The sequence below is a fragment of the Pseudophryne corroboree genome, chromosome 10 (assembly GCF_028390025.1).
Source record: "Pseudophryne corroboree isolate aPseCor3 chromosome 10, aPseCor3.hap2, whole genome shotgun sequence".
In the NCBI taxonomy this organism is placed as follows: Eukaryota; Metazoa; Chordata; class Amphibia; order Anura; family Myobatrachidae; genus Pseudophryne; species Pseudophryne corroboree.
The window spans coordinates 300,986,977-301,011,216 of record NC_086453.1 but is presented as its reverse complement, the minus strand read 5'-3'; the positions used below and the strand labels follow the sequence as shown (position 1 = coordinate 301,011,216).

Below are 24,240 nucleotides of genomic sequence, written 5' to 3'. Positions count from 1 at the left end.
CAGCGCCCTGCACCCTCAGTGACTGCCGTGTGAAGTGTGCTGAGAGGAAAATGGCGCACAGCTGCAGTGCTGTGCGCTACCTTAAGAAGACTGCAGGAGTCTTCAGCCGCCGATTCTGGACCTCTTCTTGCTTCAGCATCTGTGAGGGGGCCGGCGGCGTGGCTCCGGTGACCATCCAGGCTGTACCTGTGATCGTCCCTCTGGAGCTTCATGTCCAGTAGCCAAGAAGCCAATCCATCCTGCACGCAGGTGAGTTCACTTCTTCTCCCCTCTGTCCCTCGTTGCAGTGATCCTGTTGCCAGCAGGAATCACTGTAAAATAAAAAACCTAAGCTAAACTCTCTAAGCAGCTCTTTATGAGAGCCACCTAGAATTGCACCCTTCTCGGCCGGGCACAAAAATCTAACTGGAGTCTGGAGGAGGGTCATGGGGGGAGGAGCCAGTACACACCACCTGACCTGTAAAAGCTTTACTTTTGTGCCCTGTCTCCTGCGGAGCCGCTATTCCCCATGGTCCTTTCAGGAACCCCAGCATCCACTTAGGACGATAGAGAAATATATAAGAGTGGAGGGCAGAGGTGTGAGTAAAAAGTATACAGAATTTAATACAAATAGCAGCTCACATACATCTTAGTTTCTAGTCACCGGCTTGGTCTCCTCCGTTTAGCCGCTTCCAGATAGCGTGCATCCACGGGTACCGCACTGCGTGTAACAAACACCGCTGGTTCAGATTATTTTTCCCGGTGTCAGGACAAACAGATGGACATCATCGCATTCGCCTTCCATAAGCCACGCCCAACGCGCTTCATCACAGACTTCATCAGGGGGTGTGGCCTCATCACTAGCAAGCACATATTTATACTAGAGGCAAATACCACCTCCGCTGTATGCTAATATGAATGTCCTCAGTTACCGCATTATGAACTTCCTTTACACATATTAAAACAGCATATATACTCGTTTTTAAAAACACATATACCTCTTTTACATCGCCAGTGCCGGATCCCACCCGGGAAATGGAAACGTGTCCTTCCCGGGTGGGATCCGGCATTGGAGACTATGTGCTGGCTTCCCGACCTGGCAAATTGCCAGGTCGGTTGCCATAGCGGCAGGGGGTGGAGCCGGCAGCAAGGGCGGAGGCGGCGCTGGGAGATGAGCTCATCTCTGCGCCGCCTCTCCCTATCTAGTAAACGGGACCCTGGTCGCCTCGACCCGGGAATCCGTTTACGCTGCAATTGACCCGTTATTCAACCCGGGAATAACACTGCTTTATTCCCGGGTTGAATTACCGGGTCAGGCGACCCGGGAATCTGGACATGGCGCTTTCACACCGCACACTGACTCACATCGACCCACAATATAACGGGTCGATACCAAGTTATTTGTGCGATGTGAAAGGGGTAATATAAACATCAAAAATGTCCAATTGTAAACAAGTATAAAATACAGTACATATATCACACACGGCACAAGTGCATAGACACGAAGTCCGCATCTACCGGCGCCATTTTTTGTGTAGTCCACAGATATATATCAAGATCATTCTAAGGCCCATGAGGACCTTAATCTGGCTCTGGCCGGAGCCCGGTGCCAGTTACCATGGCTGACACTGCTGCAGCTGTAATCTTTTCTGGTCATCCCTGCTGATGAGGAACTACATTGGGGTAAGGGGATAGCTGCTGTCTCTAAAAGTAAATCTACCTAACGGCAGCCGGTGGCACCGCTGGATGGCGCCCCTCCTCGGCTGGTGCCCCGGGCGAGTGCCATCCTGGCCAATAGGTAGATACACCCCTGCTCCAGGTAATAGTATGTCCTGGGCATAGAGAAAGTTGGGGAATGCGACTTGGCGCAGATGAAAATGAGAACTGTGATGCTGGAATCTTTTTTTCCCAAACTAGACTTTCCTCTAAAGTTAGGGAATTACTGTATGTAGGCGACAGGTAAGTTAGAACCACTGCAACAACCCAACATTATCTGGAAGTAATGATAATGCAGACCGTATTTCAGCATCAAAGTAGTACCATTAAACCTGTCAATTGCCTCCTGACGCAGCCCCCCGGTGATTCCTCCATCTATCCGCTCGTACTTATACCCTTCATACTCCAGGAAATCTTCAAGTAAATCCAGCATCTTCGTCATCTATAAAATGAAACCATTGGATCCATATTATTGGGTGATGAAGGTACAATTAGGTACATTTATAAAAGTATCTTTTGAATCTATTTCATATTTTTTATTTCTTTAGAACTATATTTAGCACCTGTCCTAGTCCATTTACATACCTCCCAACATGACCTTCACCAGGAAGGACACAATGCTCTGCTCCTGGACTTTTCTCTTAATGTACGATTGCCGGCACCTGTGTTGAACAGGTTAATGGATAAGGAAGGTGTTTCAGCACAGGTGATGGCAATCATACAGTAAGAGGGAAGTCCAGGAGCAGAGCATTCTGTCCCTCCTGGAGATGGTCATGTTGGGAGGTATGCATTTATTAATCCCTGGCTCACTCCCTGGAACAAATGTTACACTGGTGACTCCATAGCTATGTAAGACCATAGTTGTGATATTTACATGACAAACATAGACATGTCGAAACCTTAAGACAGAAACATGTGCTCCTCTGGTTATGGGCTGCAACAAGGAGACCAGCGATGGTATCATCGGTGAAAGGGATTCCTCTGGCAGGCCTGCTTGTGGACACTGCTCAAGGACTATCCAAGTCCCCCTTACCACTAAAGATAATCTCAATGCAATTTAGCATATTTTGTGTTACCTTTTACCATTGTTTATAGTGTTAATCAATACTTCGGCTTTTTTTGGAACTACCCTTAATATTTCTGTTCAACAATTAACAATAATGGTGTACAAAGCCAATGTGTTCTAGAAACGTACCTGAGAAAAGATCAGAACTCTGTGTCCACCGTCTTTTAGCTTTTTTAGCATTTTCTGTAGCAGCATCAATTTTCCAGAAGATTTTACTAAAGAGCTCCCATCATATGATCCATTTGGCAGAACTGGTGCCTCCTGATAGGAAACATTAACATAAGTAAGTATAATTAAGATGATGAACAAGCTACATTTAATTTTTTTTTTAATCATGGATTTCTGCATAATGGTATATATTTCATGAAGAACGAGAAAAAACAAACTAAGAATATATTAGGAAGCACCTGAAATGCTAAAAATAGCCTTAATTGCCCTCAAATATTTCCTTGACTGACACAATATTCATATGCCCTTATCCTCTTTGGTGGTGCCATAAAGCTTGATTTGCTCATGCCTGCCAAAGTTTAGATGTAGAGCAAGAGGGTGATTTGGGGGAATTTCAGCAGAGCTAGGACTGTCAGTGCAAAGTGAGATTATGGGAAGAGATAAAAGGGTACAGAGGGTGTTCAGCCATCAGTCATGCGGCTTGTTTTAACCAGGTATTTTGTTTTATTTTTCCAATCTTTTCCCACTTTGAAATTATTTTAGCTACTAGCCATTGTAGCTACTAGCTAAACTTTACAACAGGACCTCTATCAGGGAGGAACATCAAGGAGAAACAAATTAAGGTCTGCAATCAACCGGAGACTGGAGGTCTCCTCTCCACTAGCCACCAGAGATTGGAGGTCTCTTCTCCACTAGCCACCAGAGATTGGAGGTCTCCTCTCCACTAGCCACCAGAGATTGGAGGTTTCCTCTCGACTAGCCACCAGAGATTGGAGTGCTCCTTTCCACTAGCCACCAGAGACTGGACATCTCCTATACACTAGCCATCAGAGACTGGAGCTCTCCTCTCCATTAGCCACCAGAGACTGGACATCTCCTCTATACTTGCCACCAGAGACTGGATGTCTCCTCTACACTAGCCATCATAGACTAGATGTCGCCTCTACACTAGCCACCAGAGACTGGATGTCTCCTATACACTAGTCACCAGAGACTGGATGTTTCCTATACACTAGCCACCAGACCCTGGACGTTTCCTCTACACTAGCCACCAGAGACTGGACGTCTCCTATACACTAACCACCAGAGTTTGAGGTTTCTTATACACTAGCCACCAGAGACTGGAGACCTCTATACACTAACCACCAGAGATTAGAGGTCTCCTAAACACTAGCCACAAGAGATTGGAGGTCTCCAGAGACTGGAGGTCTCCTAAACACTAGTCACCATAGTTTGAAGTCTACTATACACTAGCTATAAGAGAATATAGTCTGTTATCCACTGGCCACAAGATACTGGGAGTCTCCTATACAGTGAGCATCAAAGATTGGAGGTAAAACATATACTAGGCACCAGAAACTATATACACTAGCCACAACAGGCTGAATGTCTGCTATATATACTAACCACCAAAGATTGGAGGTCTGCTACACACTATGCACCAGAAACTGAAGGTTGGCTACATACACTAGCTACCAGAGACCTAGAATTTACGGTAGCCATTGTTTTGTTGGTCTGCTCTACATGTACGTGTCCTCATACACTGAGCGTCTTTTTGCCATACGGCCTCTGGTGTGACTGAGATGCTCAGAGACATTTAGCATACCATGTGTTTCTTTAAATTTTGAGTCTTAGTCACGTTGCAGTCGTAGCAAAAAGACAAATTAGGCTGCGACTTTGCACACTAATGCAATGTCGTAGATGAAGCACGACAGAACTTGGCGTGAGGAAAAGCTACTCCATTGCAGCTCTTATACACAGAAAACACATGTAAGTGAACAGACGCATCTTTGTTCATACGCAAACAGGGCATCTGTCTGTCCACCTATGAATCAGGTGATCGGCGTGGTTGTTGTACGGCTACAGGCGCTGTCCTCTCCAATACTGCTCCCATGCGCTACATCAGGGCTACCAGCACAAATTACTTGTGGTCCCTGTCCACTGATGAGGGTTTGCACATGTGAAGGTGAATGAGGATCAATGTCCCCCCAACATACAGTTCCAGTATAAAGGCATCTGTGGATTAGTCTTTGTAACAAACATTGGGGGAGATATGACAAAACTTGGAGAGAGGCAAAGTGGAAAGAGATCAAATACCAACCAATCAGCTTCTAACTGTCAATTTTGAAACACAGCCTGTAATATGGCAGTTATAAGCTAACTGGTTGGTTCTTTATTTCTCTCCAAGGTTTGATACATGTCCCACATTATTCCTGTACAGGCAACTCCCCCTAGAAACACCCTAGAAGTGGGGTAATCTTACCACAGCAGCGACAGGGAACAGGTACGGGTGATTGCAGCACTTCTTCAAGTCCATCATGATATTCAGCAACGACACCTGGTTTCCGCCTCCTTTGGAGTTCAGCGCTTCAAAATTTCTGGTTAGAATGAATTTATAATACTTCCTGGAAAAGATTTATATATGTAAATTGGTATAAAAAACAAAATGCGAATAAATACCTACGTCACATCTACAGCAATGGATGCAGGGTTTAAACTTAACCACTTAACTGGCATCGTCAGATCACATGCGACTGCCACGCCCTACTGTGCCCCCCAGTTGTTGACGAGGAGAACCGTACTGCAGATGTGCGTAATAATAAGAATTTACTTACCGATAATTCTATTTCTCGTAGTCCGTAGTGGATGCTGGGAACTCCGTAAGGACCATGGGGAATAGCGGCTCCGCAGGAGACTGGGCACAAAAGTAAAGCTTTAGGACTACCTGGTGTGCACTGGCTCCTCCCCCTATGACCCTCCTCCAAGCCTCAGTTAGGATACTGTGCCCGGACGAGCGTACACAATAAGGAAGGATTTTGAATCCCGGGTAAGACTCATACCAGCCACACCAATCACACCATACAACCTGTGATCTGAACCCAGTTAACAGCATGATAACAGAGGAGCCTCTGAAAAGATGGCTCACAACAATAATAACCCGATTTTTGTAACAATAACTATGTACAAGTATTGCAGACAATCCGCACTTGGGATGGGCGCCCAGCATCCACTACGGACTACGAGAAATAGAATTATCGGTAAGTAAATTCTTATTTTCTCTGACGTCCTAGTGGATGCTGGGAACTCCGTAAGGACCATGGGGATTATACCAAAGCTCCCAAACGGGCGGGAGAGTGCGGATGACTCTGCAGCACCGAATGAGAGAACTCCAGGTCCTCCTCAGCCAGGGTATCAAATTTGTAGAATTTAGCAAACGTGTTTGCCCCTGACCAAGTAGCTGCTCGGCAAAGTTGTAAAGCCGAGACCCCTCGGGCAGCCGCCCAAGATGAGCCCACCTTCCTTGTGGAATGGGCTTTTACAGATTTTGGCTGTGGCAGGCCTGCCACAGAATGTGCAAGCTGAATTGTACTACAAATCCAACGAGCAATAGTCTGCTTAGAAGCAGGAGCACCCAGCTTGTTGGGTGCATACAGGATAAACAGCGAGTCAGATTTTCTGACTCCAGCCGTCCTGGAAACATATATTTTCAGGGCCCTGACTACGTCCAGCAACTTGGAGTCCTCCAAGTCCCTAGTAGCCGCAGGTACCACAATAGGCTGGTTCAAATGAAACGCTGAAACCACCTTAGGGAGAAATTGAGGACGAGTCCTCAATTCTGCCCTGTCCGTATGAAAAATTAGGTAAGGGCTTTTATAGGACAAAGCCGCCAATTCTGAGACGCGCCTGGCTGAAGCCAGGGCCAACAGCATTACCACTTTCCATGTGAGATATTTTAAGTCCACAGTGGTGAGTGGTTCAAACCAATGTGATTTTAGGAACCCCAAAACTACATTGAGATCCCAAGGTGCCACTGGAGGCACAAAAGGAGGCTGTATATGCAGTACCCCCTTGACAAACGTCTGAACTTCAGGAACTGAAGCCAGTTCTTTCTGGAAAAAAAATCGACAGGGCCGAAATTTGAACCTTAATGGACCCTAATTTTAGGCCCATAGACAGTCCTGTTTGCAGGAAATGCAGGAAACGACCCAGTTGAAATTCCTCTGTAGGGGCCTTCCTGGCCTCGCACCACGCAACATATTTACGCCAAATACGGTGATAATGCTGTACGGTTACATCCTTCCTGGCTTTGATCAGGGTAGGGATGACTTCATCCGGAATGCCTTTTTCCTTCAGGATCCGGCGTTCAACCGCCATGCCGTCAAACGCAGCCGCGGTAAGTCTTGGAACAGACAGCGTCCCTGCTGGAGCAGGTCCCTTCTTAGAGGTAGAGGCCACGGGTCCTCTGTGAGCATCTCTTGAAGTTCCGGGTACCAAGTCCTTCTTGGCCAATCCGGAGCCACGAGTATAGTCCTTACTCCTCTCCTTCTTATGATTCTCAGTACCTTGGGTATGAGAGGCAGAGGAGGGAACACATACACTGACTGGTACACCCACGGTGTTACCAGAGCGTCCACAGCTATTGCCTGAGGGTCCCTTGACCTGGCGCAATACCTGTCTAGTTTTTTGTTGAGGCGGGACGCCATCATGTCCACCTTTGGTTTTTCCCAACGGTTCACAATCATGTGGAAGACTTCTGGGTGGAGTCCCCACTCTCCCGGGTGGAGGTCGTGTCTGCTGAGGAAGTCTGCTTCCCAGTTGTCCACTCCCGGAATGAACACTGCTGACAGTGCTATCACATGATTTTCCGCACAGCGAAGAATCCTTGCAGCTTCTGCCATTGCCCTCCTGCTTCTTGTGCCGCCCTGTCTGTTTACGTGGGCGACTGCCGTGATGTTGTCTGACTGGATCAGCACCGGCTGACCTTGAAGCAGAGGTCTTGCTAGGCTTAGAGCATTGTAGATGGCCCTTAGCTCCAGGATATTTATGTGAAGTGATGTCTCCAGGCTTGACCACAAGCCCTGGAAATTTCTTCCCTGTGTGACTGCTCCCCAGCCTCTCAGGCTGGCATCCGTGGTCACCAGGACCCAGTCCTGAATGCCGAATCTGCGGCCCTCTAGAAGATGAGCACTCTGCAACCACCACAGGAGAGACACCCTTGTCCTTGGTGACAAGATTATCCGCTGATGCATCTGAAGATGCGACCCGGACCATTTGTCTAGCAGATCCCACTGGAAGGTTCTTGCGTGGAATCTGCCGAATGGGATTGCTTCGTAAGAAGCCACCATCTTTCCCAGGACCCTTGTGCATTGATGCACTGAGACTTGGCCTGGTTTTAGGAGATTTCTGACTAGTTCGGATAACTCCCTGGCTTTCTCCTCCGGGAGAAACACCTTTTTCTGGACTGTGTCCAGGATCATCCCTAGGAATAGAAGTCGTGTCGTCGGGATCAGCTGCGATTTTGGAATATTGAGAATCCAACCGTGCTGGCGCAGCACTATCTGAGATAGTGCTACCCCGACTTCCAACTGTTCCCTGGATCTTGCCCTTATCAGGAGATCGTCCAAGTAAGGGATAACTAAAACTCCCTTTCTTCGAAGGAGTATCATAATTTCGGCCATTACCTTGGTAAAGACCCGGGGTGCCGTGGACAATCCAAACGGCAGCGTCTGAAACTGATAGTGACAGTTCTGTACCACAAACCTGAGGTACCCTTGGTGAGAAGGGTAGATTGGGACATGTAGGTAAGCATCTTTGATGTCCAGAGACACCATATAGTCCCCTTCTTCCAGGTTTGCAATCACTGCGCTGAGTGACTCCATCTTGAATTTGAACCTTTGTATGTAAGTGTTCAAGGATTTTAGATTTAAAATTGGTCTCACCGAGCCGTCCGGCTTCGGTACCACAAATAGTGTGGAATAGTACCCCTTTCCCTGTTGTAGGAGGGGTACCTTGATTATCACCTGCTGGGAATACAGCTTGTGAATGGCTTCCAATACTGCCTCCCTGTCTGAGGGAGACGTCGGTAAAGCAGACTTTAGAAAACGGCGAGGGGGAGACGTCTCGAATTCCAATTTGTACCCCTGAGATACCACCTGAAGGATCCAGGGGTCCACTTGCGAGTGGGCCCACTGCGCACTGAACTTCTTGAGACGGGCCCCCACCGTGCCTGAGTCCGCTTGTAAAGCCCCAGCGTCATGCTGAGGACTTTGCGGAGGCGGGAGAGGGCTTTTGTTCCTGGGAACTGGCTGTTTGCAGCAGCCTTTTTCCTCTCCCTCTGCCACGGGGCAGAAATGAGGCGCCTTTTGCCCGCTTGCCCTTATGGGGCCGAAAGGACTGCGCCTGATAATACGGCGTCTTCTTAGGTTGAGAAGCTACCTGGGGTAAAAATGTGGATTTTCCAGCAGTTGCCGTGGCTACCAGGTCTGATAGACCTACCCCAAATAACTCCTCCCCCTTATAAGGCAATACTTCCATGTGCCTTTTAGAATCCGCATCACCTGACCACTGCCGCGTCCATAAACCTCTTCTTGCAGAAATGGACAGCGCGCTAACTCTTGATGCCAGTCGGCAAATATCCCTCTGTGCATCACGCATATATAGAAATGCATCCTTCAAATGCTCTATAGTCAGTAATATACTGTCCCTATCTAGGGTATCAATATTTTCAGTCAGGGAATCCGACCACGCCAGGCCCGCACTGCACATCCAGGCTGAGGCGATTGCTGGTCGCAGTATAACACCCGTGTGAGTGTATATACATTTTAGGATATTCTCCAGCTTTCTATCGGCAGGTTCCTTTAGGGCGGCCGTATCAGGAGAGGGTAGTGCTACCTGTTTAGACAAGCGTGTGAGTGCTTTATCCACCCTAGGGGGTGTTTCCCAACGTGCCCTATCCTCTGGCGGGAAAGGGTACGATGCCAATAACCTTTTAGGAATTATCAGTTTTTTATCGGGGGAAACCCACGCCTCATCACACACTTCATTTAATTACTCGGATACAGGAAAAACTACAGGCAGTTTTTTCTCACCAAACATAATACCCTTTTTAGTGGTACTTGTATTATCAGAGATATGCAATACATTTTTCATTGCTTCAATCATGTAACGTGTGGCCCTAGTGGAAGTCACGTTTGTCTCCTCATCATCGACACTGGAGTCAGTATCCGTGTCTGCCATTTGAGGTAACGGGCGTTTTAAAGCCCCTGATGGCGTTTGAGACCCCTGGACAGGCACAAGCTGAGTAGCCGGCTCTCATGTCGTCAACTGTCTGTCGTAAAGAGCTGACACTGTCACGCAATTCCTTCCATAAGCTCATCCACTCAGGTGTCGACTCCCTAGGGGGTGACAACTCTATAATAGGCAATTGCTACGCCTCTATATCATTTTCCTCCTCAAACATGTCGACACAATCGTACCGACACACCGCACACACACAGGGAATGCTCTGATAGAGGACAGGACCCCACTAGCCCTTTGGGGAGACAGAGGGAGAGTATGCCAGCACACACCAGAGCGCTATATATAGACAGGAATACCACTATAAAATGTGCTTTTCCCTTTATAGCTGCTGTTAGTATTAAAACTGCGCCAAATTAGTGCCCCCCTCTCTTTTTTACCCTTTTCTGTAGTGCAGGACTGCAGGGGAGAGTCAGGGAGACGTCCTTCCAGCGGAGCTACGATGGAAAATGGCGCCTGTGTGCTGAGGAGATAGGCTCCGCCCCCTTCTCGGCTGCCTTTTCTCCCGCTTTTTGGTGAGTTCTGGCAGGGGTTAAAATACATCCATATAGCCCTGGGGGTTATATGTGGTGTATTTATGCCAGCCAAGCTCCGCCCCTTTTCCGCGGCCTATTCTCCCGCTTTTTTCTGGATTCTGGCAGGGGTATTTACCACATATATAGCCTCTGGGGCTATATATTGTGGTATTTTTGCCAGCCAAGGTGTTTTTATTGCTGCTCAGGGCGCCCCCCCCCCTAGCGCCCTGCACCCTCAGTGACCGAAGTGTGAAGTGTGCCTGAGTAACAATGGCGCACAGCTGCAGTGCTGTGCGCTACCTTGTTGAAGACTGATGTCTTCTGCCGCCGATTTTTCCGGACCTCTTCTTGCTTCTGGCTCTGTAAGGGGGCCGGCGGCGCGGCTCTGGGACCGAGCTCCGAGGCTGGGCCTGTGTTCGGTCCCTCTGGAGCTAATGGTGTCCAGTAGCCAAGAAGCCCAAGCTGGCTGCAAGCAGGCAGGTTCGCTTTCGCTTCTTCTCCCCTTGCAGTCCCTCGATGCAGTGAGCCTGTTGCCAGCAGGTCTCACTGAAAATAAAAAACCTAAAACTAAACTTTCACTAAGAAGCTCAGGAGAGCCCCTAGTGTGCACCCTTCTCGGCCGGGCACAAAAATCTAACTGAGGCTTGGAGGAGGGTCATAGGGGGAGGAGCCAGTGCACACCAGGTAGTCCTAAAGCTTTACTTTTGTGCCCAGTCTCCTGCGGAGCCTCTATTCCCCATGGTCCTTACGGAGTTCCCAGCATCCACTAGGACGTCAGAGAAATAATATTTATATATTTTTTAAAAATACTTTTTAAACCATATTAACTAAAAATGAAAAAAAAAAAAACTAAATTAATGTTTTTTAAGGGAAAAATCGTCAGTTAAGTGGTTGCGCCATTTTTAATATTCCCAAATATTGCACATCTTGGCACAATTACAAATAGCAGCATCCAAAACTGAGGAACCTGACCTATCAGTTACTGCCGTTTCCCGGAATCGCTGTAGGTCAAACACACAGGACTGCAGAGACATTGCCAGGGCCAAGAAGAGACAACTATATAAAGAGCCTCAAGATAGACAAATCCTGCATCCATATTTCACTGCACTGAGGTGCTGTCAGCAGTTCCACAAGACGACTAGAATTCAGTAGGGATCATCATTCCCTATTAACATCAGCAACATGATGCATGGGAGTGCTGAATGCAGGAAATTAGTGCATGCAAATAATATTTGCTATTATTAAGGGGCACCAGAGACCACATTACTCTAATCATGCATGTAACATACAGTACAATCCAGTGAAGGGCAAACATGTATTACTTTCACTTTCTTGCAAACTGGCTACAATGAAACTGGGCAAGGGTCAGTAGGTCGACCCTAATTAGTTTGACAGTCAATAGGCTGAGCCCACATGGTCGACATGGAAAACGTTGACATAGTCAAAAGTTTGGCCGGGTCATTAGGTTGACAGGAAAAGGCAGACAATGGAAAAGGTCGACAGGTACAAAAGGTCGACACATGTGGAATCTTTTTTACACAAAAAAGTTGACACAACATTTTTTATGTCGTTTTCCCCATCAAAGCACCGTATCCCCTTGCATAGCTCGCTTTCCGCGCCATGCTGTGGGCAAGGTGCTTCGCTCCGCTACCGCTGCGCTCGCCGCAAGTTACTATTCCCAATCGTAGCCCAAGTCAATGGTAAAGTATGAAAAAGTTGAAACAAATGCAAAAAAACACCCTTAAAATCCATTGTCACATCAACCATTTGAACATGTCGACTCTTTTTTACCCGTCCACATAAGCACTGTTGATCTTTTACATGTCGACCCTTTGACCGTGTCAACCTAATGCATGTCGACCATCAGTGGTCGACCTACTGACTGTCGACCTTTTCACTGTCGGCCTATAGACCGGATACCGATGAAACACTCTTTTCATTCAAATAATTAAAAGCAGCTACAAACTTTCTATGGCATTTATAAAGTTGTATTCTTTATGTGCAGAGCTTATGTCAATTTAATTATTATCCTGATATTTCTTTCCTTTTATACCGTTACGCGTATTATAAAGAACATTGAGGCAAAGTGACTACAGTTTAATGTTTCTCGCGGGACCTCACTTACTTTTGCATTTGGCTAAGCTCCACTCGTACTATTAATTCTGTTTTGGCTGGCATGTTCTTAAAAACATCTGCTTTCAGCCTCCGAAGCATGTGAGGCCCCAATAAGTCATGAAGTTTTTTAATTTGGTCTTCCTTAGAGATGTCAGCGAATTCTTCCAGGAAGCCGTCCAGATTGCTGGGAGGGAAGAATTACATACAAAGCTTGTAAAGTGTTTGCAGAAGGGAAGATATCTCTGTTTCAGTGGCTCAACTCCAGAGCTTAGAAGACAGGGAGTAAAAGCATCCGGAAAAATGATTAAAAAGCGAGTGAGAAAAAAAAAAAAAAACCAACTGAAGGAATACAATAAAGTTTATATTGCCCGATGGCAATTTACGACAGAACAAACTGAATGCAAATTTGACAATTTAAGTAAGAATAAATACAAAATATGAATACGATCGCATACTTGAATTAAAATAAAAAATAAAAAAATACTACTACCAAATAGCCTCTAAACCTTATTACAGAAAGGAGATAAAACACCCTCCTACCCAGCGTAGTTTTCAGACACATAACAGATTAATCCAGTACAAAGTAAAAGCGTCAATTACCATTAATGTCATCCTTTAGGCCTTGGGTTTTTATACATTCATGAAATTACATCACGTATACTGGAACATTGGCCCTAATTCAGCCTAAGTTGTAGTTTTGCGAAAAATCACAAAACTACAACTCCTTTCTCTAGCATGCGGGGGGCCGCCCAGCTCAGGGTAATGCAACCGCTCATACCGGGTCCTCCCCCCTTCGCTGAAATGCGAGCAATTCGCTAAAAAGTGAAGCGCTCGCATATTAAAAGTAGTCCTCTGCCTTCACAGCCTAACTGAGAAGGCAATCGCCGGGCCACCATGTTTCGGGATCGTGTGACGTCATGCAGCTGCCGTAGCCCGCCCGGCAAGTGGTCAAGACACGCCTCCATTGTCCGGATACCCCCCTCCCAATGCTGCATCGCCGCATCCAAAACGCCACCCCTCCTGCTCTTAAACTGCGATCGCAGTTTAAGTCTTCGCACATGCAAGCAGTGCCATGCGCGCTTGTGCAGGAGTGCGGAAATCTCCAAATAGCAATTTCCGCACTTCTACGACTGATACTGAATCGGGCACATTATTCCTAATAATACACAAGTCACAATTTGAAACAATACAAGTTGTGTGTGAGAGCAGTAACATTTGTACCTAGTCATGTGACATGTGACATCACTGCTCTCCAAACAGAAATTATATTTTACAGTAATGATATCACAACTCTGAGATGATGGCTAATGACACCACTACACTTTCTCTCTCTATCTCTCTATAGGTAGGGGGGGATTCAATTTACCACAAAAATACCGGAGCCATGAAAAATGGGGGATCTTCGCATTTTTTTTTCAACATTGTCACCCCATCCTATTATCTCTTGCGACCCCCCCCCCCCCTTCCCCGTTTGTAGTGCAAAAATACATAGTGTCCGCAAAATGCTGTGGTATTTTTGCAGCACTGGCCAAAATGGTCACTTATAAGGGATTTGCATGCCTGAGATGAAACCAAATAAATATATATATATATACACGTTTAAATTAATTACAGAAACCTAAAGCATATTACATATACCCCATTAGTTCCTATTTAAATGCACCTAGAACAGAAAAGAACAACAGCCAGGGAAAATCACAGATTAATGTTGTACATTGGCAGCTGAATGTAAAATGTGATTTATATGCTAATTCTTAGCAACAGCTTTACTTCCTTTTGTGCACAATGAACACATATTTTGCATAACTGCCAAGCGATATATTCATATTTGCAGAAATGATTCAAGCCCAGATTAAAATATTATTTATGAACCTCTCAGTATGAAGCTCCTGGAAAATGTTTAAGTCATCCAAAACTGGATGCAAAAATGCATTTATGTAAAAGAGAGGAAAAAAACACTTGCAGGAACACTATAATCAATATGCAATCTGTGCGACTTAGTCAGAGAACATAAAAACCTCCCACCCATGAATAATTCATGATTTATATTTTTCCACAGTTGAAAACAACGGATCTTAATGATGTTGACAAGATTGGAGACGCTATGACGGCAGCCAGCCATAAAATGAGAAAGTACCTAATGTAGCCAAGAATCACAGGCCATTGGCTTGGGCAAACGTTGCAGGCTGCGGGCAGGTTAATATAGACAGCAACTGTTAGATCTCATAGCTGGAGAACTATTGTTCTAACACGCTCTTCACACATAAAGTGTCATTGAAAAAAATAGAGAGATTTGCATAAAATATATTCATATAACCTAAGCTTCATCATTCATTATGAAACTGTGGCAAAAAAAATAATAAAATTCATACTGTACATAAAAAGGCCTACACAATATATTATTCTATTATCTTTACACATCCAAATATTCACAGTCACTGCACTTGCTGGTGTAGCGTTAGTCGATGCGGTGTAATATCAGTTATGGTAACATTATTTAACATTCTGTATAGGGAGAATCGTCCAGTGAATGAACAGTTCACGGAATTCTCTTATCTAAAAGGGGATTGTATATGTACAGTTGAAAACACAGCATGAAAAATCTGGGTTATGTACCATCATTACTATGTATACTTTTAAAATACAATTTTTGGTTTGAAGACTGAAGTAATAGAATTTTACAACAAAAAAAAACAAAAACACATACCAGTGGGTGAACACACAAAGACAGCCAATGAACACACAAAATGAACAAACAATATGACATTAATAAAACACAGTCAACAGATATAATCTAAGATTATATGCAGTAGGGCCAATTACATCAGCGACGCGATCGCATATTGATGATTTGTGAAGTAGCAAAAATGCAACTGAAGCTGAATAAGGCTCTATGTCTATGATCGCATGATTTTACGCATTAAACTGCTCAATCACTGCTAGTGTTCACTCACTGGCTGATTCAACCTACATTAGCAAAGCAGACGGTACCCATTACCTTGCATGTGTCACAATCAAAGATCCTGACAGTGTTTCTGAAAATAGTGCTTCTGCCTTTAACTTAAAAAGTGTGCGTGTAAATAAAAAAAATTGCAGCAGTGGATACAAAACTTGACTTTAGTGAAATCCAATCAATTGTTGGCGGGAAATGTGAAAAACCCCACGGCATGAGGGTTTTCCTGGAGCCTTAAGGGTATATGCAATTCACGGCGAATTGCGGCAAATTATCGCCGTTTTTTAATTCGACACAATTCGACAGGTGAATTCCGGCAGGTGGCTGCCGGAATTCACCATATTCAATGAAAAACGGATTCGACAGTCCCGCGGGCGAAAAACGGCCGATTTGCCGGATTTTGCCGCGATTTAAAAAAACGGGGGAAAAACCCGAAAAAAAAATGGCGTGGGGTCCCCCCTCCAAAGCATAACCAGCCTCGGGCTCTTCGAGCTGGTCCTGGTTCCAAAAATGCGGGGGGAAAATTGGGCAGGGATCCCCCGTATTTTTAAAACCAGCACCGGGCTCTGCGCCTGGTGCTGGTGCAAAAAATACGGGGGACAAAAAGAGTAGGGGTCCCCCGTATGTTTTACACCAGCATCGGGCTCCACTAGCTGGACAGATAATGCCACAGCCGGGGGTCACTTTTATACAGTGCCCTGCGGCCGTGGCATTAAATATCCAACTAGTCACCCCTGGCCGGGGTACCCTGGGGGAGTGGGGACCCCTTCAATCAAGGGGTCGTCCCCCCCAGCCACCCAAGGGCCAGGGGTGAAGCCCGAGGTTGTCCCCCCCATCCATTGGCTGCGGATGGGAGGCTGATAGCCTTGAGTAAAATGACAGAATAGTTTTTTTCCAGAAGAACTACAAGTCCCAGCAAGCCTCCCCCGCAAGCTGGTACTTGGAGAACCACAAGTACCAGCATGCGGGAGAAAAACGAGCCCGCTGGTACCTGTAGTTCTACTGGAAAAAAAATACCCAAATAAAAACAGGACACACACACCGTGACAAGTAAAACTTTATTACACACTGCCGACACACACATACTTACCTATGTTCACACGCCGACTGCCACGGTCTCCGACGATCCGAGGGTACCTGTGAAAAAAATTATACTCACCTTCCAGCGTCCAGAGGTACATCCACGTCCAGAGATAATCCACGTACTTGTTAAAAAAAGAAAACGAACACCCGTACCACCGGACTGAAAGGGGTCCCATGCTTTCACATCAGACCCCTTTCCCCAAATGCCGGGACACCACGTGACTCCTGTCACTGAAGTCCCTTCAGCCAATCAGGAAGCGCTACTTCCGTGGCGCTCACCTGATTGGCTGTGCGCTGTCTGAGCTGTCAGACAGCGCATCGCAATGCCTCTCCATTAGTTTCAATGGTGGGAACTTTGCCGTCAGCGGTGGGGTTACTCGCGGTCAGCCGCTGACCGGCGGGTAACCTCACCGCTAGCCGCTAAGTTCCCACCATTGAATATAATGGACGGAGCTGTGCGATGCGCTGTCTGAGTTCAGACAGCGCACAGCCAATCAGGTGAGCGCAACAAAGTTGCGCTTCCTGATTGGCTTTAGAGACCTTTCTGTGACAGCTGTCACTGAGAGGTCTCATTCGGGTAAAGGGGTCTCATGTGTCAGCATGGGACCCCTTTCAGTCCGGCATGGTACGGGTGTCCGGTTGTTTTTTTTTGCCAAGTCCGTGGATTTATCTCTGGACCCTGGTTGAGGTGAGTATATTGATCTTTTCTTTTCAGGTATCCGTGGATTCTACATGGAGAAGAGGACCGATGTCGGCGTGTGAACATAGGTAAGTATGTGTGTGTCGACGTATGAAATAAAGTTTTACTTTCACGGTGTGTGTGTCCTGTTTTTATTTGGATATTTTTTTTCCAGTAGAACTACAGGTACCAGCGGGCCTGTTTTTCTCCCGCATGCTGGTACTTGTGGTTCTCCAAGTACCAGCTTGCGGGGGAGGCTTGCTGGGACTTGTAGTTCTTCTGGAAAAACAATATTCTTGACATTTTACCAAGGCTATCAGCCTCCCATCCGCAGCCCTTGGATGGGGGGGGACAGCCTCGGGCTTCACCCCTGGCCCTTGGGTGGCTGGGGGGGGGACCCCTTGATTGAAGGGGTCCCCACTCCCCCAGGGTACCCCGGCCAGGGGTGACTAGTTGGATATTTAATGCCACGGCCGCAGGGCACTGTATAAAAGTGACCCCCGGCTGTGGCATTATCTATCCAGCTAGTGGAGCCCGATGCTGGTGTGAAAAATACGGGGGACCCCTGCTCGTTTTGTCCCCCGTATTTTTTGCACCAGCACCAGGCGCAGAGCCTGGTGCTGGTTTTAAAAATACGGGGGATCCATGCCCAATTTTTCCCCGCATTTTTAGAACCAGGACCAGCTCGAAGAGCCCGAGGCTGGTTATGCTTTGGAGGGGGGACCCCACGCCATTTTTTTTATTTATTTTACCGTTCCAGCAATAAAAAAATAAAAAAATATTTAAAAAAATATATAAATAATACTTGTGCCTCCCAAAAAAAAAAAAAAAAAAGTACCTAATCCCTTCTAATATAAATAGATATGCTATTCCCAAAAAAAAAAAACACAAAAAAAAACATGTTTAAATTTTTTTTTATTGTTTTCACCCTCCAAAGTGTGGCGGATTGAAAATGACGAATTTACTGTCTAAAAGCACTGCTGTCGAATTTCCAAACTTGAATTGAATATGCTTTTGTCGAATTGCAGCACTTGTATCATTGCAGAAAAGTCGAATTTGCAAAAAGTCGAATTTCAAAAAGTCGAATTTTGAAAGTCCGTTTTTTTGACGGAAAGTACTGAATTGCATTGACGAATTTTTTTTTTTGGCGAAAATGTCCCGAAATTCGACAATTTCGGGAATTCGACCGCAATTGCATATACCCCATAGTGTGTTGCTATTCAAGTGCAGGACTGAAAATGGGACACATTGATTTCTACAGAAACCACTGAGGTTTTTTTTCTCACACCTCCACAGCAAGTCTGATTCTTCAGAAAATCAGTAATTTCAGGAAAAATCACCGGGACTTGGTCCCCCCGTCCCCCGTCCCACCCCCACGGAATAATTAAGTAATTGGATGTTTCCAATTAGCTTAATTAGTCAGTAATTACTCAACCTCCAAAGCGGTGTCGTCTGCATCCAGCGTCGTAAGACAGGTCTTCTGCAGAAGCAGTGAGTATGTAAGTGTTGCGTGAGTGTTTGCAAGTGTGTATGATTGTCTGTGAGTGTGTAAGTATGTGTGAGAATGGGTGTGCATGAGTGTTTGTGAGTGACACACCCCCAGAGCAGGCCACAGGGAGAACTACATCTCCCAGCAGCCCTTCCATCTGCCCAGCATCTCCGGAGCCTCCCAGCAGCTCCCGGGACTCACTGCAGCACCATTGCCAGTCGGAAGATGGAGGTGAGACCACCGGGAGCCGCAGAGACTCCTGGAGGGCTGAGTATCTTTAAAAAAAAATTTTATGTTTTTACGCATCGCTGGGTTTTCAGCGCTGAAAACCCCCTGACCATTTTTTTTAAATTGTATATAGAGAGTATCGGTAGCACGCAAAATTGTGAGCAAGGTAAGCAAGGATTTTTTACCTCACTAAACCTCACTCCCAATTGAATTACCCCCAAAGGAATTGATTTTTTTTTTTTTTACTTGAAGCCCAAGGTGCGTGGCTTCATTACCCAGTGTCTGTGACCAAACGTGCTGGGGGCATAGGATCTTGGACCCACTCCGAAAAGAGAAGGGCCCCGTTACTCCCCTACCCCTCAGAGCCAAAAGGCCTGCTGAGGGGAAAAAGGGAATGTAAGTCCCCCCTTGCCGAAGCGCAGAGGTACCCTCGTGTATCCCCAAGGTTGGCCGAAGCTTCCCCCTGGGGATCGAAAACAGCCTCTGGCCCTCCCCAGAAGGAGAGGGCCTTGGCTAACTAGGAGAGAGGGTGGCCCATAAGGGTCTCACCTAAACCTCGAACAAAAAATCGTGACGTGACACACTACAAAACATAAATAAGTGCTAGTGTTGTGCATAAGTGCAAAACACGTGCGTGTACAAATAAATAAATAAGCCCCAGCCAGAAGGCCGGGGGGGGATAAAAAATTATCCTTGCCCTAGCCAAAAGGACAGGGCAAATGAAGTGGGTGCAGACAGGAAGGGTTGAAGTGCTAAGTGCTAAAGTGCAAAGGTGGCTCAAAACCCCAGTGCATTTCCGGCACCCCTGTCCCTTCCAGTTCCAGGGGTACAAAACACCTCGAGCTTCAAGCTGCTCCCGACCTCCCAGCCAGACCAAGTTTCATAACCACTCTGTGCCAGGGTCAACCCCCAGTACGAGAGTAGATACTAGGCCAGGCCGTTCCCGCTCCACGTAGGGGGTCCTATTTCAACCCCCAAGAAGGCAGCAGATACTTTTTCTCCACTCTCGACCGGAGGCATTGCCACACACCGGCATGGTACTCCACAAGGTGTTTCATCCATTCCACACCAGGAACCTTTCACACTCCTAGTGTAAGAACAGGTACTCCACCAAGTGTTTCCCTCGAGCAGATACTACATTTGATCTTAGCCAAAAGGCAGAGAAGCGACCCCCAAAGGAATTGATACTGTAGGTAAGAGATGAAGAGGGAAGGAAGGCAATAGAAAACAGTGTAGCAGTACAGTTACGGTTAACAAAAAGAGCCAATATATACAAATGCACAGTAACACCATGGAGTATATTCATTATTATATTTATATGGCACCACAAGGGGTCCACAGCACCATATGAAGTACATAAACAGAAACAGTATGAGCAAAACAAGAATAAAGTGACTTACAGTACAGAACATTGAAGGACCTGGACATAGTTTCTATACATTGCTGCCTCAGCATTCATAATACCCAAATAAGCAGAGGACAGCAGAAACCAAGGATTAGGTACCGCTGTGGGCAGTGGGGAGGAGATGATGGTATAAGTAAGGGAACCAAAAGCACATGAGGGAAGAGGACCCTGCTCATGAGAGCTTAGTCTAAAAGGGATATGCCATACACCAATGGTCACAAAAGAAAATGAATAATTCCTATAGTATGAGGTTGATGGTTACAAGGCCCTTCATAAACAGGGAGCTGAGAGTGAAGACAAGACATATCAGACTCTTCATTCTCTTTTAAGAATAACCGCACCCATATCCCGTAATACAGTACATATACCTGTATGTCTTAGTAAAGGACATTTTCCGCTGCAATCCTAAAACCTCCAATTCCTTATAATAGATAAGTCTCAGTTTTAAGCGAAGCACAATGTTTGTGTTATGCTGATATAGGGAAAATCAAGGTTAAGGAAACTACGGGATGTTCCGAGGGAGGGAAGGGATCTGAAGAAGTGTCGAACTGTTGGTAGGCTTCCACATTTTAACCCCTGTTTAGTGGAAGCTACTGTAGCAGCAAAATGGGAAATCCTGAAAGTGTGGGCAGAGAGGGCCAACTTTATATAAAAAATTATCTTATTTTATATCGTAAGCACAAAAAATGAAGTTAAACCTGTAAACTGAGAATTTACCCTTAAGCTTCTGTTTGCCAACAAATAATTCAGCAGAACTAAACACTTTGCTTACTGATGTGAAACCATGTCGTGCATGGAATGAAGCACCTACTAAATAGTAATCATGTAAATACAGTACCGCCTAAACCCGGAAACTATATAAGAGGTCTAAAATGTGAAAATCTGCTCCAGTCCTTCTTGCACCATCAGATGATATTCTGGGCTCCCTGTCAGACCTCTTCAGTTATCTAATGTGATATGGCATTACGTAACAATGGAAGTAAAAACAAAATATGGAAAAATGGTAATCTGAATTACTACCTCACAGTAGGGGATAAAACCTGGATCCAGCCTCTGATATGTTGAGTTTTTCCAATGTGCCATAGTCTTGGCATAAATATTTAGGAGAGAAATAGATGTATAGCTAGGGCACAGGGCAGAGTCATATTCAGATGCTACAGAACAATGTACCAGCCTTGAGCCAACGGGCACCTTCAGTCATTGTGTTCACAAACTTAAATGGTCTCACACTTAAGGTGAGAGTCATGAAATAACCCTCTTACTAGTGATTTCTGCTGGAGTATGACCTGTATGTTTTGCTACTAGTAATATGGAGCAGGTCAGCTCAGCCCAACCCCACCTGTAATACTTGTCTGTGCTAGTGCAGGGTTCTCTTCTGCTTCTCTGTCCCCTCTCCGTTGCGGCAGTGACAGATGTTGGGGGGAAGGGGGCCCACGCGCCGAATGTGCATGTCCATCTCATGGCATGCCATTCTCCATTAAAATATAGATAACTACTTGAAGCACCGCCACATACTTCAGGAAGAAACGCTAGCCATAATTACATAAGAAGAACCTCTCCATACTTCAGTAAAAAGAACCACACTATACTTCAGTAAGAAGAACACCCGATATTCAGGAAGAAGAACCACCTATACTTATGTAAGAACCACCCATACTTCAATAAGAAGCATCACCCCATACTAATGTAATAAGAACCACCCCATAATTCAGTAAGAAGCACCTTATACTTATGTAATAAAAATCACCCCATAATTCAGTAAGAACCACCCCATACATATGTAATAGGAATCACCTCATAATTCAGAACCACCTCATACATAAGGAAGAAGGACCACCCAATACATACATAAGAAGAACTACCCCACACTCAAACAAGATGATTCACCCTATACTTATGTAATAAGAACCACCCCATACGTACGAAAGAAGAACCACCCCATACTTGCATAAGAAGAACCACCTCACTTATGGAATAAGAACCACCCCATGATTCAGTAAGAAAAACCACCTCATACTTAAGGAAGGACCACCCAATATTTACATAATAAGAACCACCCCATACTTCCGTAAGAAGAACCACCTTACTTATATAATAAGAACCACCCCATAATTCAGTAAGAACAACCACCCCATATTTATGTACTAAAGAATCACTCCATAATTCAGTAAGAAGAACCACATCATATTTAAGAAAGAAGAACCACACCATACTTACATAAGAAGAACTACCCCATACTTCCGTAAGAACCATCACCTCAATTCCATAATAAGAACCACCTCATAATTCAGTAAAAATAAGCACCTCATACTTACGTAATAAGAACCACCCCATACTTATGTAATGAGAATCACCCCATTATTCAGTAAGAAGAGCCATCTCATACTTAAGGAAGTATAACCACACTTATATAAGAACAACCACCCCATTCTTAAATAAGATGAATCAGCCCATACGTATGTAATAACAACCACTTCATAATTCAGTAAGAAAAACCACCTCATATTTAAGAAAGAAAAACCACCCTATACTTACATAAGAAGAACCACTCCATACTCTAGAAAGAAGCACCACATCATACTTCTGTAAGAAGAACCAACCATACTTCAGTAAGAAGCACCACCCTATATTTACATAAAAACTACCCCATACTTCAATAAGAAACCCCCCATACTTCTATAAGAGCCACCCCATATTTCCATAAAAGGATCCACCAATACTTCCGTAAGAAGAACCATCCATACTTCAGTAAGAACCACCCATACTTCAGTAAAAAGAACTACCCATACTTCAGAATGAAGAACCACCCTACAGTTCAGTAAGAAGAGTTATGTGTCGCTGCTGCCGCGCCACGCCCCCCCCAACGGTCCGGCCACGCTTGCGTTGGCCGGACTGCGCCTACTAAACGGCGGTCAGCCCCCTCCCGCCCAGCGACCGCCTCTGTCTCAGAGGCGATCGCTGGGCACTGACGACTGCCATGCGCCGGCACACTGCAGCGCTGGCGCATGCGCAGTTCCGACCCGATCGCTACGCTGCGACAAACTGCAGCGAGCGATCGGGTCGGAATGACCCCCTATGTGCGAAAGGTAGAGAATTATCCGCACACAGAAAAGCATAAAAGTAAAAAGTAAAATCTCCAAGTAGCAGGTTTTCGCCTCTCTTATTGTAGATTAGAGTTCTAACTGATCCCAAGGCATATAGGAAGTCATTTCGGTAAACAAGCCTGAACCCAGTCATCGTAGCACAGTTTACGTTCAGTATGTTCTCAAGAACGGTTAAAGAAAGACCAAGTTGTTAACAAATTTTAAAATATGACCTGTAAATATATTATGCTAAAGTTGAAGTGGCTAAAAACAAAAACTCCAACAATCTGGTTTCACACCGACAAAAGCCTTGTGACATGGAGGAAGTCTTACTTGAATCTTTCAGGTGTAAGGAAGTTAAGAAGATGAAACAGCTCTTCTAGGTTATTCTGGAGCGGAGTTCCAGTTAGCAGCAATTTGTAGTCAATTTTGTAGCTATTCAATACCCTAAAGAACTTGGAAAAGAACATTATGTGGTGGCAGTTTATAACAACACATAAGCGTTAATACTTTACATGTCTAACAGACACAAGGTAAAGAAAATTTTGGCTATATCTATAAACATTTGGGAAGCATTACAAAAACTCAAACGTCTTAAGTATATATATATATATATATATATATATATATCTATCTATCATCACTTATGTCCATATATAGGCCCAATTCTAATTCATAATCCAT

The 24,240-nt window shown here is 45.4% G+C and overlaps 1 protein-coding gene across 5 annotated transcripts in view; it reads right to left on the bottom strand.

The window, feature by feature from the left end:
* CHD5 (chromodomain helicase DNA binding protein 5) overlaps positions 1-24,240 on the bottom strand; it is a 477,691-nt gene that overhangs the window by 134,185 nt on the left and 319,266 nt on the right. For all 5 annotated transcript variants that reach the window (XM_063943432.1, XM_063943431.1, XM_063943430.1 and 2 more), the window contains 5 exons: positions 23,890-24,011; positions 12,647-12,820; positions 5,193-5,334; positions 2,891-3,022; positions 2,020-2,137 (listed from right to left, as the gene is read on the bottom strand). In XM_063943432.1, coding sequence (XP_063799502.1) covers positions 2,020-2,137; positions 2,891-3,022; positions 5,193-5,334; positions 12,647-12,820; positions 23,890-24,011 — 688 coding nt within the window. The remainder of the gene's footprint in view (positions 1-2,019; positions 2,138-2,890; positions 3,023-5,192; positions 5,335-12,646; positions 12,821-23,889; positions 24,012-24,240) is intronic.